The 17068-nt window shown below is 39.7% G+C and overlaps 1 protein-coding gene across 5 annotated transcripts in view; it reads left to right on the top strand.

Moving 5' to 3' along the window:
- The window catches only part of MICU1 (mitochondrial calcium uptake 1), a 248343-nt gene that overhangs the window by 139371 nt on the left and 91904 nt on the right, over positions 1-17068 (top strand). For 4 of the 5 annotated variants that reach the window (XM_045025877.1, XM_045025876.1, XM_045025878.1 and 1 more), the window contains one exon: positions 16182-16264. In XM_045025877.1, the coding sequence (XP_044881812.1) occupies positions 16182-16264 (83 nt within the window). Of the gene's footprint in view, positions 1-13036; positions 13137-16181; positions 16265-17068 lie in introns of those variants that run through there. The other variant, XM_045025881.1, reaches the window with a different exon arrangement.

The raw sequence follows: 17068 nt of genomic DNA, 5'->3' as shown, positions 1-17068 counted from the left end.
GGAATTTGAATCTTACTAGCAAAACTTGAATTTCAGTGCAGAGGTACAAGGACAAGCAGAATTAGATGTGCTTTAACTTCACTTCTTTAAAATGTCAGGTAAAAGTTAAAAGTTCGCTTCCACAGCTGAAAGAAATTTGCTTTTTGACAGCTGATATTTTGGAACAGTTGGAGGGGAAAAAAGCAATATTGAGGACAGCTTACCACCAACTAACAGAAAACTAATTGTTATTTGAGAACAAAATAAAATGTGGCAAGTTAACAGCACATGCTAATGTATGCTGGGCTTAAAGCCATTAAACAAGATTGGACACTTGAAAGAAAAAGATTGTATTTCCCTAAGCAATTTGTTTATGAATTTACTGCTCGTAAAAGGCCCCCACAGTTTCCAGTCACCGCAGGCGGTGGGAGCCCCTGCAGCTCTCCACTGCCAGACCCGGAACTCCCAGCTGCCGTGTGGAGCATGGGGGGGACCTGCAGCTCCCAGTCACTACAGGTGGCGGGGGCCCCTGCAGCTCCCAGCCACTGTGGGTGGTGGGAGGACCCATAGCTCCAAGCCAGGGCAGGGGGACTCCAGAGCTGTCAGCGGCAGCAGGGCCACCCCGCCTCCCCCCACACAGCAGGGCTCAGGCTCTCATCCCTCCCTCAGCCCAATTTTGTCAGTTGTTTTTCTTAAGTCAGAGACAGGTTACTGCTTTCATTCATTTTTGTTTATTGCCCATGACCTGTCCCTGACTTTTTTACTGAAAATAGCCATGACAAAATCTTAACCATGAACATTCTTTTTTTACAAGGCTCTTGGACAAAATAACCCACCCGTAGGTAAATAGTGTACACAATATTTCTTTTTGTTGTTGCAGTGTTTGAAAGTTTGACCTTCAGTGTACTTATCATATAAGAGTGTGTGTGTGTGTGTGTGTGTGTGTGTGTGTGTATGTGTATATATATATATATATATATATATATATATATATATATATATATATAATATAGGTGCATCACATATCTGAACTATATTACTTGCCTCTGTAAGCTCCATGGGGCTGAGACTGTCCCTTCTTCTATTTGTATTGAACCGAATATGCTGAATGAAGAATACACATTGTTGAGAGAGGTTGTGGGGCTTATGATCCATATGTCCCACTGAAATAAGCACTCGTGTTTGTAGCACAGTGGTCACTGCAATATGTCCATCTTCTGTTTCAGAAGAAGCATTTATTGCTGTTACAGACAGGAGGCACAGTGCTGATTCTAATATATGCCAGGGACAGGCAAGTTGCTTGCTGGTATCACAGCACATAAGGAGAGAGAATGAATGTGAGTCAGTGGCAGTAATAGTCCAGAACTGTGAAGTTGTTAGAATGTCGTCCTTTATCAGGTTCCCTGGGGGATTCCAGGCTTTTAAAGTTGTAGTTTACACAGCATTGTTTCCAGACTCTTGTTTTGGGCAGTTGGACAGAGCATTTAAAGTAGAAGTTTTGTTTCCCACAGTCCTTGAAGATTATCCTGTAACTGATGTGATGTTGCTGAAAGATAAGGGTTGCACTTTAATCCTAGACATTGTCAGGTTGTCCATTTTCAGGTTTGAGGAGGTAAGTTTGACATTAATTGTCATTAGAGCCAAAATATATAAGTAATTCCCATTAAAATCACACTGTTTCTCTAGTTCACTAACTTGCAAGCAAAATGGAAAGGTGAATCAGCAAAGGAATCTCCTTTTTCATTAAAACTTTTTTGAATTTTTCCTTGATGGGTTAAATAGAAGTTAGAAATCATTTAAAAACCCATCATCATCCTTCTCCACACTACCACTTGACACCAGTGTAGGGAAAAGCATGCGGCATATGTCTCATGCTTAACATATAAGGTCTATCACAGTTTTGGTACATCTTGCTAATGAATAGGTCACATTGGGGCAGGGAACAAACAGAATCTTTCATACCCTGTGTCTAATCCATAAACTTGTATGTAATAGGCTTCCTGTTAGACACTTGCCTCTTTGCGCTTAGGAACCTTGTATTCATAAAATTGTTATATACAAATGAGGCATATGTGCATACTAGCAAGGTAGAATAATATTAAATGACTTCAGAAATTTCATTTTAAATGAAATCTTCTCAGAAATGCATTAAGGTCTAGCCTGTGCAAATACTATCAACTTCAAGTTGTTTATCCCATTTCATAATAGTAGTAACACAATCTATACAAGAGATCATTACACCTCTGAAGCATGTAAAGGTCCTACCCAAACAATACAATAATTACCCAGGAATACCCTGCCTGTCATACTGTGTTGATTATCACATAGTGGTGGGATGCTAGGGAATGAGCATGCTTATTTTTACTCCTCCACTGCTAATTTCCGTACTCATCTTTAAACTATAAAACTGCAAAGTATTTACTGTGTCTAGGTGCATGTGTGCACACACGTTGCAATAATGACCCTATCAGATACAGCTGGGTCAGGACAACTTCACTCATGGCCAGTGTTTCCCTCTTAACATCCTAACAGGGTGCAATCAATTCTCTGCTAATTGATGTTTAGCCACCAGGACAGGTTGTAGGGCCCAGAGGATCCCTTCTCCGAGACTAACTATTCTGGAGATCTGCAGATGAGAAGAGGGGATGGGCATGGGGCCAAAGAGGATCCCTGTCACTGTTTGTCTTATACTCCAGAAAAGCTATTTGAGAAGGTATAGGAACCTCCCCCTCTCAACCTGGCAACTAGGGACCACATTCCCTTTGCAACATCTTCCTGCCTATCCAAGTTCCTTCCCCTCCACTCCAAAAACAGCAGCTAACTTTCTCTCTATTTATTTTTTGTCAGCTCACAGGACAACTTGGATTTGTATGTCCTTTTTGAGGCCTCTTGGAAGTTTGTACAGCTCTGGGAGCTGTAATGACTTTCATAGAATGTTCAGCCAGATCATGGGAGAAATGGTCTGGGATGAGGAGCTGTGGAACATGGGAGATGGAATTCATTTGCACAAACTTTCCTTCCCATTGGGTGCTCTACAACTACAGTCTTTCCCCACTAGGTCAGCTTGCTGGAGGGTCAGTATTCACAGCCTTCCACAGACATTGTGTCTCAGAAGTCTCTGGGTACCTTGGGCTTCATAGAAGTCTAAGTGTACATTACATGTTTTTCAAAGTACAGTATTTTTTTTTAAATACACCCAAGCTCTGCATATTGGGGCTTTGATTTTATTTCAGGCTTCTTGTGAAATGTACAAATGTCATCAATTTGACTCTTCCAATTAAAGTATCTCTACTGATATACTAGATTTCAAGTGTGCCCCATCATAAATATGTGCATGTGTGTTGAGACAGTTATATTGGAAAGGATAATTTTTAAAAAGTTCGAAAGAGCTACAATAAGAAATTACTGTTTCAGTCTTAACAACCCCAACACTGAATTTCAGCTAAACTGTTCATGTTTTCTCATGAAGTGATTTGACTGTGCATACATTGGATAAGATCTTTATTTTTTACCTGTGCTTTTTTCCTCTTTAGTTGGAGGGCAGGCAGCTTCTTTTATAAGGGATGTCAATGTCAGCACTTAGTTGGTTTGTTAAACATACCATATGAAGGGTGGAAAGTTCTGTCCTTTTTTCTTAGATCAGTGGTTCTCAACTAGGGATACGTGTACCCCCTGGGGTACTCAGAAGTCTTCCAGGGGGTACATCAACTCATCTAAATATTTGTCTAATTTTACAACAGGCTACCTAAAAAGCACTAAGAAAGCCAATACAAACTAAAATTTCATAGACAATGATTTGTTTATACTGCTCTGTATTATATACACTGAAATATAAATACAATGTTTATATTCCAATTGATTTATTTTATAATTATATGGTAAAAATGAGAAAGTACGCAATTTTTCAGTAATAGCGTGCTGTGATAGTTTTGTATTTTTATGTCTGATTTTGTACACTTTTAATTGAGGTGAAATTTGTGGATACACAAGACAAATCAGGCTCTTGAAGGGGGTACAGTGGTCTAGAAATATTGAGAGCCACTGTCTTAAATTGTACTTTTTTATCTTATGATCTCCAGATATCTTTCTTCCTCAAGCAAGTCTCATCAGTCACTCTGCATTTTATAGTTGAAGAAATGCGTTTTTAGACCCTCCTGCAGTCAGACGTGGTCCATACATTTTTAAGTCACATACTGGTGCCCACTGGATTAAGAAGATCAGGTCCACTGGCACCAACAATAAAGGAACCTTATGGGGGAAAACTAGCTGAATCCAATTTTATTTAATTAAAAAAAAAAAAGTAAAATACCTACATTGCTCCTCTAATTTTGAATGGCAGCTTAAATCAACCATTTGCCACAACTTCCTACCATTTGTATACAGAGGCATACCCATGAACCAGGCATGATTGTATTTCAGCATGGTGCAGTTCATGCTATTTGTTATAATACTAATAATGCTGTTGCTTTATTATATGTAGTATTTTTGCTCCCAGAAAAGCTGTTCTAATATCCCCAGAGTGCTTAACAGTTATCTGTTAAGCACTCGGGGGATATTTATTGGTTAGATCAGATGGTTAGCTGAACATTCCTTGCCCTGTAATTTTGCATAGAGGGCACGTGTGTACGAATGAGAATGGAGTGGGGGTGTTCATAGCAGCTGGAATGTTGCAATTTATTGTTTGAATGCAGGAAAAGAAAATTTCTTAATTATTTGAAGTGCTATGTATTAAAATTGTACATTTGCCTTAAATGGCAGGGTATTGGAAAGGAGCAGCTCTATTTTGTTTCCCGGTTCTCTCACCCTACGCATGACTAGGAGATACTTCTCTGATTCATAGAAGTACTCCTTTCCACACCTATAAAGAGGGCTGGTACTGTTCAGTTTTCTTAATTTTTATTTTAAAGATGAAGTAGAATAATGCAATTACAATTTCTGATTATTGAAAACTAAAATCAATTTTAAATTTTAGAATATGTTGGCTTTTTTCTAGTGTTATGTAGAAGTTGACAATTCTGCCATGGAACTAAAATATTACAATGCCTATATGACTCAGTTAGTTAACATGAATAATCTTTAATGTTTCTTTTATTTAGGTTCTATCACAGGGATTGGCAACCTTTGGCACGCGGCCCACCGGGGTAAGCCCCCTGGCAGGCTGGGCCAGTTTGTTTACCTGCCACATCCGCAGGTTTGGCCGATCGCAGCTCCCACTGGCCGTGGTTCGCCGCTCCAGGCCAATGGGAGCTGCGGGAAGTGGCAGCCAGCACATCCCTCAGCCTGCGCAGCTTCCCGCAGCCCCCATTGGCCTGGAGCGGTGAATTGTGGCCAATGGGAGCCACGATTGGCCAAACCTGTGGACGTGGCAGGTAAGCAAACCGGCCCGGCCTGCCAGGGGGCTTACCCTGGCAGGCCATGTGCCAAAGGTTGCCGATCCCTGGTCTATCATTTTGTAATGAGTAATATGCTGGCCACGATGTAGAGGCAGTTCTGAGCAGTGGGTACTCAACAGCTTCTTTGCTTCTCACTAAAGACAGGGATCAGTGGATTTAATCAGTTCCTGATGATAAAAAATCCCCAATGGCTATTTGAACATGTTTCGGTTGTTAGGCAGCTGATAATATTCCAGATAAATATCCAAGCAATGTAATTGTCACTTAAATCACATAACATTTGTTTCTTTTTCCTGCTTGGATGACCTAATGCTTACAAACAAGAGGACTAACTCGTGATTTGGATTGCCCTGTGATTGTGGGGACACTTCAGGGAAGAGGTAAAAGAGGTAACGAGATAAGCAGGCCTCGAGAATGTTAGGAAATTTTTAATGCGTGTCTTACCATCTGTCCCACAAGGAAAAACATTATATTTGGCTACATGTATGAATTCCCAATCTAAGAATGCCAGCGTTTATTTCTGACTGAGAGAGGAGGACACTGGAAGCAAGAACTGTGGATAATTTTTTGCAGCAGTCTCCTATGAAAAATTCTTGTAGAATTTTAAAATAGGATTTTATAAAATCTAATAGTGATATCCCTTTCATAGGTTTTTTTATAATTAAGGATACAATTCTGTCGTGGTGGTCCTGGATTCTGTGACATTCTGGGACCTCTTGACTTCTTCCGGGGCAGGGCTTGAGCTGCTGGCAGCCCCAAGACTGCTGGAGCAACGGCCCTAGGGCTGAAGCAGTGGCTGGGGTTGGGTCATCCCCACTGGGGCTGGAGCAGTGGTGGGGCTGGAGTCGCAGCTGGCTGGCAGTTGGCCCCGGGGCTGCCAGAGTAGCAGCGAGACTGGAACAGCTGCCAGAGGTCAGCCACTGGCAGTGCTCTCATTGTTAATCCCTTCCACCACCACCACTTCTCCCCTCCCCCCCCCCCCGGTATTTTTACTAAAGGTCAGGGACAGGTCACAGGCTGCCATGAATTTTTGTTTATTGGCTATGACCTGTCCCTAACTTTTAGTAAAAATACCCCTGACAGAATCTTAACTTTAGTTATAATCCTCTATTAAATTCAAGAGGATAGTTGAAAATGCTGAGAAAAGATACAATTTTTATAGAATTTAATAGGATTCTTTTTCCGAAGAGGGGTTTTTTTTCCCCTCATGTTCACACAAAGTAATTACACTTTTATGTATACGTGCACTGCCTTGTGATGCCACCTTTGTATATCAAAGCGGTCCTACATTGCATAGGTAGTTGCTGCCCTCTTAGATAGGCCAGCAATGGTCTGTGCAAGATGCTATTCCAGAGGATGCCTGATAGAATCCATCCTTAGGTATACTTTCTCCTGCATCCTTCCCTGGTCATGCTTCTGGAACACAGCCAGGTTGCCATGTATTTCCCTAACCATAGACTGCCATAAGCTGCAGGCACTGCTGCCAGTTCTCCTGTTTGGGATTGTGTGATGTCTTCCCTTTCTTCCAATCTCTCAGAGATTTCAAGATGACTTGTGAATGGTCCTGGCAGGAACCTTCACCCAGATTTATTCCCAAGACTTAGTTTCCACAAACATGCATGTGAACAAAACCTCATGTCACGCTGTGTGGAGTGGTTCACGACCATGCGTTCCGGTTTCAGGGAAGACTGTAAAAAAGCCGGGCAGACACTCCAAACTGTCAGTATATTCTATAATTAGATTTCACCAACCCAGTAACAAATGTGACCTCCTGAAGCACTAAACAAGTGTTACCATGGAGTCACAGACAGTCCGCTTGGGCACTCCAGTCTGTCTGGCCACTCAGGGGCAGTGATAAATGGTCACTTACACCAAAAATCACAAAATATTTAGGTTGCTTCCAGTCTCAAGAGATCAGTCACTTACCCCCGATCAGTTTGTACCTTAGATCTCACAGCAATGCTGGTAGCCAATCCTATAGTAAACTAACTAAGAATTAATTAACTAGGAAAAAGAAATGAGAGAGTTTTTTACAGGTTAAAGCAGGCAACATATATGCACAAATGAGTTAGTCTTTGTTTCTAAAAGGTGACAGATGTAATAATCAGTCCACTGAATGTCTTTTAGGGTTAACCCAAGTTGACTCTGGGGATCTCTGTTTTTGTTTCTTAGCTCAAGCCCTTGTGAGAATCCAAACAGCAAAGAGATAATTATTTCTTCTTGTGATCATCTTTATATGCTCTCCCCTCCAGAGTTTAAATCGATGCAACAAGGGCTCCTGCATGTAACTTCTTCATGGGTGGATGGGGCAATCAACAAAGTTTTTATCCTTGATAGTTCTTCATGATGGACGAGGGAACCACATTTCCTGCCTAGATTCAGAAGTTCAGAACAGGCATTTTTACAGTAATAAAGCAAAACTTACATATTACCTTATAGCATGGGGTATAAAGTTTACAAATACGATTGATACATGCACCAACTTACAAGCATTTTATAGAGTCTAAACACTAAATGCAGCTTTACAAGACTAACTCCTATCTTAAATAATATTAATGTATAGTGAGTTGGTCTGGTTTCCAGCTCTGAATATATCAGTGCTTAGCTGATACTTACAGCCTTGGCAAGAATTGGCACCTGGTTTATCAGCATACAGGGGCGGCTCCAGGCCCCAGCATGCCAAGCGCGTGCTTGGGGCGGCATGCCGCGGTGGGTGTTCTGCCGGTCGCCGGGAGGGCAGCAGGAGGCTCCAGTGGACCTCCCGCAGGCATCCCTGCGGAGGGTCTGCTGGTCCCACGGCTCCGGTGGAGCATCTGCAGGCACGCCTGCGGGAGGTCCACCGGAGCCGCGGGACCAGCGGACCCTCCGTAGGCACGTCTGCGGGAGGTCCACCGGAGCCATGGGACCGGCGACTGGCATAGCGCCCCCCCGCGGCGTGCCGCTGTGCTTGGGGCGGCGAAATGGCTAGAGCCGCCCCTGCCAGCATATTACCTCGCTGGCAGTAGTGTTCATTGAAAATGAATACATATTGTGAGTGTTAACACAGCTGTATCTTGAACATATGCAGCTAATCCTTTCAAACCAGTGAATTTCCTAGCTTTAAGCTGTAGAATCCTGCTATTCAGGCCTGGCCCATATTTTTATTCATAGAGAAGAATCTTAACTGTTCTGTGCTTCTCTTCTTGAACTAATCCTTCCTGAAGACAACTTTCTATTAAATGTTCTAATGTTTTATAATATATTTCATGTACTCTTGAGAAGTCTGATTCCTCATTAGTGTTTTGATCCGAGTTGAGCTTTGCAGTCATTGCTTTTGTAATTGCTTATTAAATTACATTCTTCACTCCAGTACTATATAGCACCTATTTGCCTTGCCTTTTTCCTCCCAGACAGTAAATGCATCAAGTTTACATTTCAGCCTTATTATAAGTAGGCTTGGCAGAATTTGATTTTTATTTTGGTGTAGTTTTGACAGATAATATTGATGATTATTTTTAAGCTTTTTTTCTATTTTCATTTAAATGTTCACAATTGCAGGAAATTGTTGGACACAGTAGACAATAATTTAGTGACGGTAGACATTGAGATTCAGAAAGTTAAAGCTTTATAACCATGAAAACCCAAATTGTCAGCACCACATGTCAAAATATATGAAGTATATGCCCTTAAATCAAACTCTGCTCAGTTCTCCAGCAGCCTTTTTTTTTTAACGTTGCCTATTTGTAAATTTTGATGATGGAAATATTTTTCGTCAGTTTGTGTTAGTACAGTGAAATAAAAATCTAATCCTTCCAGACATAATTGTAAGGTTTTTTGTTACTCCATTATCAGACATAACATGCTGTCCCTGGGCTCCCAATTATATAAAAGTCTATAATCTGTTTCTTCCCTGCTATCATTGAAACTGTTTAATCATCTGCAAGCCATTGCTCAGCCTCCAAGGGCAGTCTTATGAGGGTGAACTTTTATGTGGCCCTGATTCATTCCTGGAGATAATGTCCTTGCTGAAATTCCCTCACACAAAAAAGACTGGAAGCCAGCATGCTGAGTCATAGAGAAAAATCAGCATGCCGATTCACAGGCTTTTAAAACATATAAATCTCTATTAATCATTGTTGGGGGCAAGTGGGGAGAAAGGTAAGATGTTTTTTAATGTTTTTGAACCCAAAGATAGCAAAAAGCGTGCTATTGGTTTTAGATTTAAAACAGCCCTCTCTTTTGGTTGTGATATTCTTTCTGTGTTGAAGGATCTTATATTTTAGAGACTGATAATAAACCTCAAATATTTTATAAACGTTGCATATTGTGCCCTTTTAACTTGTGTTTTTTCACTTTGGGGCAGAGGGATGGAGGTGGGGAGTAGCTATTCAAATATTAAGCTTCCATTTTTCTGGAAATAATTTCTAATAAAACACTCTAGTTCCTTAGAGTCACTTATAGAGTTATTAAACTTCAAAACTAATATTGAAGTCTTGAGCTGCTTGTACACCATGCTGAAATTCAAACAGAAAAATGGGATGCTTCAGGGCTTTCAAAAGAGTAGCAAGCAGTAAGTTTTTCCCCTCTTAACAGGTAAAGTTACGTAAATGTGAAACATCACAGAAAAGAAAACTACTTGAGGAACATATTCATACAGGTCTGAAAGGGACATTATTCAGACTGCTCAGTCAACAATTTGGCATAACAGGCATTTGTTGGATTATGGGCATGTGCCTAGGCAGGTGACACTTTTCCTATGTAGTGTTTTTGTTCCATACGTCTAACTAGCAAGCATATTGGAATTGACAAGAATTCCACATTCGAAAGCACTTGAGACAAATTTGCAAGCTTCAGTAAATAATGGCTGCTTCACAACTATAGAAAAGACAGGTACAACACAAGAAAAGTGTTAAATGAATGGCTTGCTTAAAGATAGCTTCTACCGATTTGTGTTTAAATTAAAATAAAAGGGCCAAAGAACCTTTTTTAAAAGTAAAATCCCCCTCTTTCCTGTGGTCTTCACTCATTTCTGATTTAGCCTTCAATGTAGTGCTGTCTGGTAATGGAGGGTACTCATTTACTTTTTTAACTGTCTACTATTGTTTTCTTTTAATTCCACCTCTTGCATAGTTGTTGGTCATTTAAATTGAGTACATATTAGGTCTGTCGATTAATCGCAGTTAACTCGCGAATAACTCAAAAATTAATCGCAGTTTGAATCGCATGGTTAAACAATAGAGTACCAATTGAAATTTATTAAATATTTTGATGTTTTTCTACATTTTTATACATATTGTATTCTGTGTTGTAATTGTAATCAGTGTATATTATTTTTATTACAAATATTTGCACTGTAAAAATTATAACAAAAAACAGTATTTTTCAATTCACCTCAGACAAGTACTATAGTGCAATCTCCTTATGAAAGTGCAATTTACAAGTATAGATTTTTTTTTGTTACATAACTGCACTCAGAAACAAAACAATGCAAGACTTCAGAGCCTACAAGTCCTCTCAGTCCAACTTCTTGTTCATGCAATCACTAAGACAAATAAGTTTGTTTACATTTATAGGCCATAATGCTGCCCTCTTCTTATTTACAATGTCACCAGAAAGTGAGAACAGGCATTTGTATGGCACTTTTGTAGCTGGCCTTGCAAGGTATTTATGTGCCAGATATGCTAAACATTCATATGCCCCTTCATGCTTCAGCCACCATTCAAGAGGACATGCTTAAATAAGAACATAAGAACGGCCGTACTGGGTCAGAACAATTACTCTATGGAAACTGGCACGTAAATATCTTGCAATGCTGGCTACAACAGTGCCATGCAAATGCCTATTCTCACTTTCGGGTGACGTAAACAAGAAGTGGGCAGCATTATTTCCTGCAAATGTAAACATGGAAACTGTTCCACTGAATAATGTACCTTCTGTTCAAAATGACATGGTTGGATTGAACGTGCTTAACCAGTCGATCTAATTGGCTGAACATCCCTTTATGACTTTATAATGATGGATTGAGAATTGGTTGCTTCTTTTATGAAGTCCTTGCAGCCGGTCTGTGATCAGGTTGGATGATACAGTTCTCTCATGTTCAGAGGCATTACAGGTAGTTTTTTGTTTTTTCATCAAGCTTTTATGTACGGATTTATTTCTGTTTGTACAAATCTTGCCAGAAAAATGTGGCTGCTCTTTACAATAATTTCCAAATTAATGGAAAAGGGCAAGGTAGTAAATATGGATATGGATTTTAATAAACAATTTATCTCAAGAAATTGTCTTCAAAAATTCATTAAAACTGGTTTGGCTGTTTACACCATTACACGGAACAAAGATGGCTGAAGAACTGCAGACAACGAGAAGTGATAAATGGCAGTGCATCAGATTGGGAGACAGATGGGTTAGCACAGGTATTGGTGTTCAATCTGGCCTGCTTTCAAGCTCTTTAAGAAAGATGTTAAGTGGGTAAACAGCATATTAATGATATTTGCAGATGCCAATGATGGCAGAGAAATAATGCTGCATACATAAAGAGCTTAGAAATATGAGTAGAAAAGAAATGAGATTGAACTTAGAAAAACACAGATTTAACGTATCTGAGGGGAAATAATGAAATGAAAAAACCCTGGTTAGCAGTAATGCCATGTGTGACCATGGAGTGACGGTGGACAGAAACAAAGAGCTTTTGTTTGAAATGCAACGTGTCAGCCCCTGCCCCTTTCCCCCCCCCCAAAAAGCCAAAGCAGTTTTTTTATTTACACAGAGGCATCAAGTTACAGAAAAGGGAGGAGATAACTGTGTCTGAGGGTACTTAGGGTTGTGAGGTACCTCATCACCACCTGCTCTTCGTATGAAGCAGCCTTGTCTGTGCCTGCTGTGGATCAGCTCCCTGAATGCACCAGCCTGTGGTAACACAAACTATTTTCCAGGCCTCACTCCATCTGTACAGGTAGAAATAGGCACATGCCAACCTCTGAGTCCCTGGAGTGTTCCCTGCAGTGTCCAGCCACTTGTCCACTGAACACTCACAGAATTATCAGGCCCAATGTTCCCAAAGGAAGAGAACAAACCAGTTTATCAGATCAACAGTGTGTGCAGCTCAGAACCAGCACCCTGCTTAACACTGGAGCCCTAAGAGATATTTGTAGTAAAAATGAGAATAAGTTTATTAAAGAGAATAGAGATTCAAGTAATTATGAGTAAGAATCTTGGAAACAAGCTTACATGTAGTACAAAATCATAACACTCTTTCTGAAGACTGAACAGGTTAACCTGCCTAAAGCAGTTAATCTCACCCAAAGTTCTCTTCAGCGATTTTTCAAAGCCTCCCAAATATAGTGGTGCAAACCCCTTCCTCTTATGCCCAGGCTGCTTTTTCTTCCTGTTTTTCTTTTGGAAAATGTTAATCCTTCATTTGCAGTCAGTCCAGACTGCTGGTAGGGGACCCAATGTGAAACATACAATGTTTAATTTATATGTAATCAGCCAGATAGATGAACATTTCTTTTCTGAGAGAACCTCCATTTCATCTTAGTGGTGACTAGTCTCTAGGCACAAACATAGCATATTTGCATATCTGTACATACGTTTCACAATGAAATTGACAATCATTGTGACATCATCTTTTATTTGAGATCTCACGTGACATTTTTTGGTGAACCAGATTGTAGGTATCAGAATCAGGAGATTCTTGTAGACCCTCTGCACCTCTTTGACAGTTGATATTAAGAGGTGGCTGGGTTACAGTAATTGCTCTTTAAATGGCTTTGATGACAACTTCAGGTAGAATACTGCATTCAGTGTTGGGTGTCTCAATATCGGAAATATATATATATATATATATATATATATATAGAATATAGGGAAGGGGAGAAAAAGCTTTTCTAAAGGATAAGTTGAGTTCCTTGTTCTGTGTTTACCCAGTGTGTGTGAGAGAATAGGGTACTATATTTTTTTATGAAAACAGTCCTAGAATTTTAACAAAGGGGGAAAAGAAATGTTTTTAGCTAAAAATTTATCCCAGAAGTGAGGCTGAGGGAAAAACTGAGATGTGTAATTGCTTTTATTATCAGTCTCTAATTGGGTTCCAGTTCTCCATATCCCCTTTTTTCTCCACCAGTGTAATCAGTCTGTTCAGCACAGGACTAGATCTGTGAACTGAAAAAAACAAAAAAATTGCTCAGAGGATTTCACACAATGTTTATTATGTAAGAATAAAATTGAATGCAGTACTTAAACTTTGCAAAGTAGCTGGGATGGTAGTTAATATTCATGCTTTTCAAGAAAGCAAGGAAAGAATTGGAAGGATGCAAGGAGAGAATTTTTAAAATCAGAATCTCATTCTTGCAGAGGTTGTGAAATAGCTTATTGCCCGAATCATAAATTCACGCCAGATAAATCAAGATTTATGTGAAGTATGAAGGAGAGCATGGGTAATATCCACCCAAGAACCAGGGCTTGAGACTACAGTACAGCCCAGCCTGAGGAGTCATTCGCTGCAGAAACATGATTATGAGGCACATTTCTTGAGTCTCTGGAAGTATTATCTACCTGGTGTTTTGACCCTTATAATTCTGAGCAAAAATAAATGGCACATTTAATAGAGTAATTGGAAATACAGAAACTTAAAACTGCAGAATTATATATGCTGTGTACATCAAGTGGCCTGATGGCAGGATATCCTTGAAGTCAAGTTTAGGGGTGTTGTACATCTGCTTAAATGTTATTCAGAAAGCTATCTTAACACATTCTCTACATTTGGCCTACTGAATTTGTCAGCAGTAAAGCACAGATGCTTTCGTTGTACTAGTGAGGAAGGACATAATGAAACTCTTCTAGCCTTGAATGCAGGCTGTAGTGCAATTAGCTGAAGGTCACATACACAATTCAATGATGATAAAACACATTAACTTTTTTGCCTGGGTGATGTCCTGCATACTTCATGAAGATTCTCAGTAGTTTTTTCACCTCCCACTCAGAACTTTGCATTATAGCAGGGTTCAGTGGTATTCCCATCATATTTGTTAATATCACATTCACTTAGAAATTGAACAGAAGGGATTTCTGTATAACACTGAGCATCGCACTCTCTCCCTTTACGCTGAGTGCGAAACATCTGGACCCTGCCAACCAAATAAGATTGTGTCTGGAGTTATTTTTGAATGGCAGCTCAATGTTATTGTGGAGTCCATCTGACCTATTTTTACTTCCCTTTTTTCCTTTGATTTGAAATGAATATAGTAGCAAGAGGTCTATCAAGTGATTTAAAAAAATTAATCGCAATTAATCGCACTGTTAAACAATAGAATATTGTATATTTAAATATTTTGGCTGTTTTCTACATTTTCAAATATATTGATTTAAATTACAACACAGAATACAAAGTATACAGTGCTCATTTTTATACTTATTTTTGTTACAAATATTTACACTGTAAAAAATAAAAGAAATAGTATTTTTCAGTTCGCCTAATACAAGTACTGTAGTGCAATCTCTTCATGAAAGTTGAACTTATAAATGTAGAATTATGTACACAAAAATTGCATTCAAAAATAAAAAAATGTAAAACTTTCAAGCCTACAAATCCACTCAGTCCTACTTCTTGTTCAGCCAGTCACTAAGACAGACAAGTTTGTTTACATTTGCAGGAAATAATGCTGCCCACTTCTTGTTTACGTCACCTGAAAGTGAGAATAGGCATTTGCATGGCACTGTTGTAGCCAGCATTGCAAGATATTTACGTGCCAGATGCGCTAAAGAGTCATATGTCCTTTCATGCTTCAACCGCCATTCCAAAGGAAATGTGTCCATGCTGATGACGGGTTCTGCTTGATAACAATCCAAAGCAATACGGACCAGTGCATGCTCATTTTCATAATCTGAGTCAGATGTCACCACCAGAAGGTTGATTATCTTTTTTGGTGGTTTAGGTTCTTTAGTTTCCTCATGAGAGTGTTGCTGTTTTAAGACTCCAACAGGATCCCCAGGGTGCAGCCTGGGACCATGGGACCACTGTGCCCCCTTAACTCTCCATCCTGGACTGTATCTCATAATGCTTTGCTAGTGACAAGCAGCAAGCCCCTCCAGGCACTCAGAGTAGCAGCCGTGTTAGTCTGTATCCGCAAAAAGAACAGGAGTACTTGTGGCACCTTAAAGACTAACAAATTTATTTTAGCATGAGCTTTCGTGAGCTGCAGCTCACTTCTTCGGATGCATAGAATGGAACACACAGGTTCCAGGCACTGTGATTACTCAGCACAACAGCATGTTGAGCCCCACATCCAGCTAGATTGCATGAATGCTCCCAGAGCCACTCATGAATCACAGAGTAAGGCACCAGCCAAAACCCTCAGCTTCCAGCCTTGTACCTCAGGAATATGATGTCTTGCACTGCTCAAGACGATCAGTGCAAATTTATTAATTAGTTCACCACTTCATGAATGGAAAGTGGATATATACACCAGCCTTTGCAAACCTGAGCAGATTTACCACACGCTTCAGGCAAACTCACTGGTAAATATAAACAGTAAAAGAAGTTTATTAGGCAAAAAGCCAGAGGTGGTTACCAAAAGAAATAAAATATAAGCACGTAGTCTAAACTCTCAAACCTATTAGACTGGGTAACACCAAGATTCAGCAGTTTTTCTCACCCCACTGGATATTGCAGTCCATGGTATACAGGTTTCACTCTTGGATACAATAATACATTTTTGATCAGCTAGCAGCAAATCTTCCTTTCTAATCTAATTTCTGCTGCTTTCTTAATTCAAATGAATATTGTTTAATGGTCAATATTTTTTCATTTTAATTATGTTTCTTCCTATGTAGCTCCCCAGAGGAATTTTGAAATTGCCTTCAAGATGTTTGATTTGAATGGTGATGGTGAAGTGGACATGGAGGAGTTTGAACAGGTAAAATTCTGGGAGGTTGACGTCTTAAAGATGTACAACCTAAGACTTAATTGTAATGCTTACTATACAACATAATTATGATGGTTTGCTACTAGTAGGTATTGGCACATAGGTGATAGTTCATACATGCTCTTTCTATGCACCACAGCACACCCTTTTCACTCCAGCTTCCAGCCTGGAACCTTTAATTAAATCAGGAGAATTACATGCACAATAATCCGCAAAGCCACCATCGTTGTTCTGTGACCTTGAGTCTTGCGAAGGTCTCATGGACAACTCTAGGTCCACAAGCAGAAGAAATGAATTGCCGTGCTAGTGTAACTAGTGTTAGGGATTCTGACCTTGCCTGCTCATATTTTTATTATGAAGCCATTGTTGTGTCATAATAGTGAATAACTGTGCTTAATCTGTCTGAAACATAAGACTTTATCCATTTACTTAGATCTACTTTAGCATCTTTGCTTGACTGCTTTGAATTTGCTTTCCTATGTTAATTTTCCCCGACCAAAGTAACATTCAATCCCCAATCATATTCGATTTACACAGGTGATGAACCTGAGCCCAGCATTGGTATCGTCCATTGGAGGTAGGGTGAAACAAAACAGATCTGATTTCTGCTATGTGTATGTACACATGTTCACTCGCAGATTAGGGATGTGTTGCTTTTTCTTGGACCACAATTTGTGTGGAAAACAGGCTTAAGAGCTCTGAAACTCAAAAAACATATTTAATTGCCAAATAATAGAAAACCTCCAGAGTTTTAAGACTGATGAAAAAGAAAGGTGAATGCATTCACAAAGAGAA

This window comes from Mauremys mutica, chromosome 7 (assembly GCF_020497125.1).
Source record: "Mauremys mutica isolate MM-2020 ecotype Southern chromosome 7, ASM2049712v1, whole genome shotgun sequence".
Classification (NCBI taxonomy): Eukaryota; Metazoa; Chordata; order Testudines; family Geoemydidae; genus Mauremys; species Mauremys mutica.
This window is presented reverse-complemented; position numbering and strand designations above follow the sequence as displayed.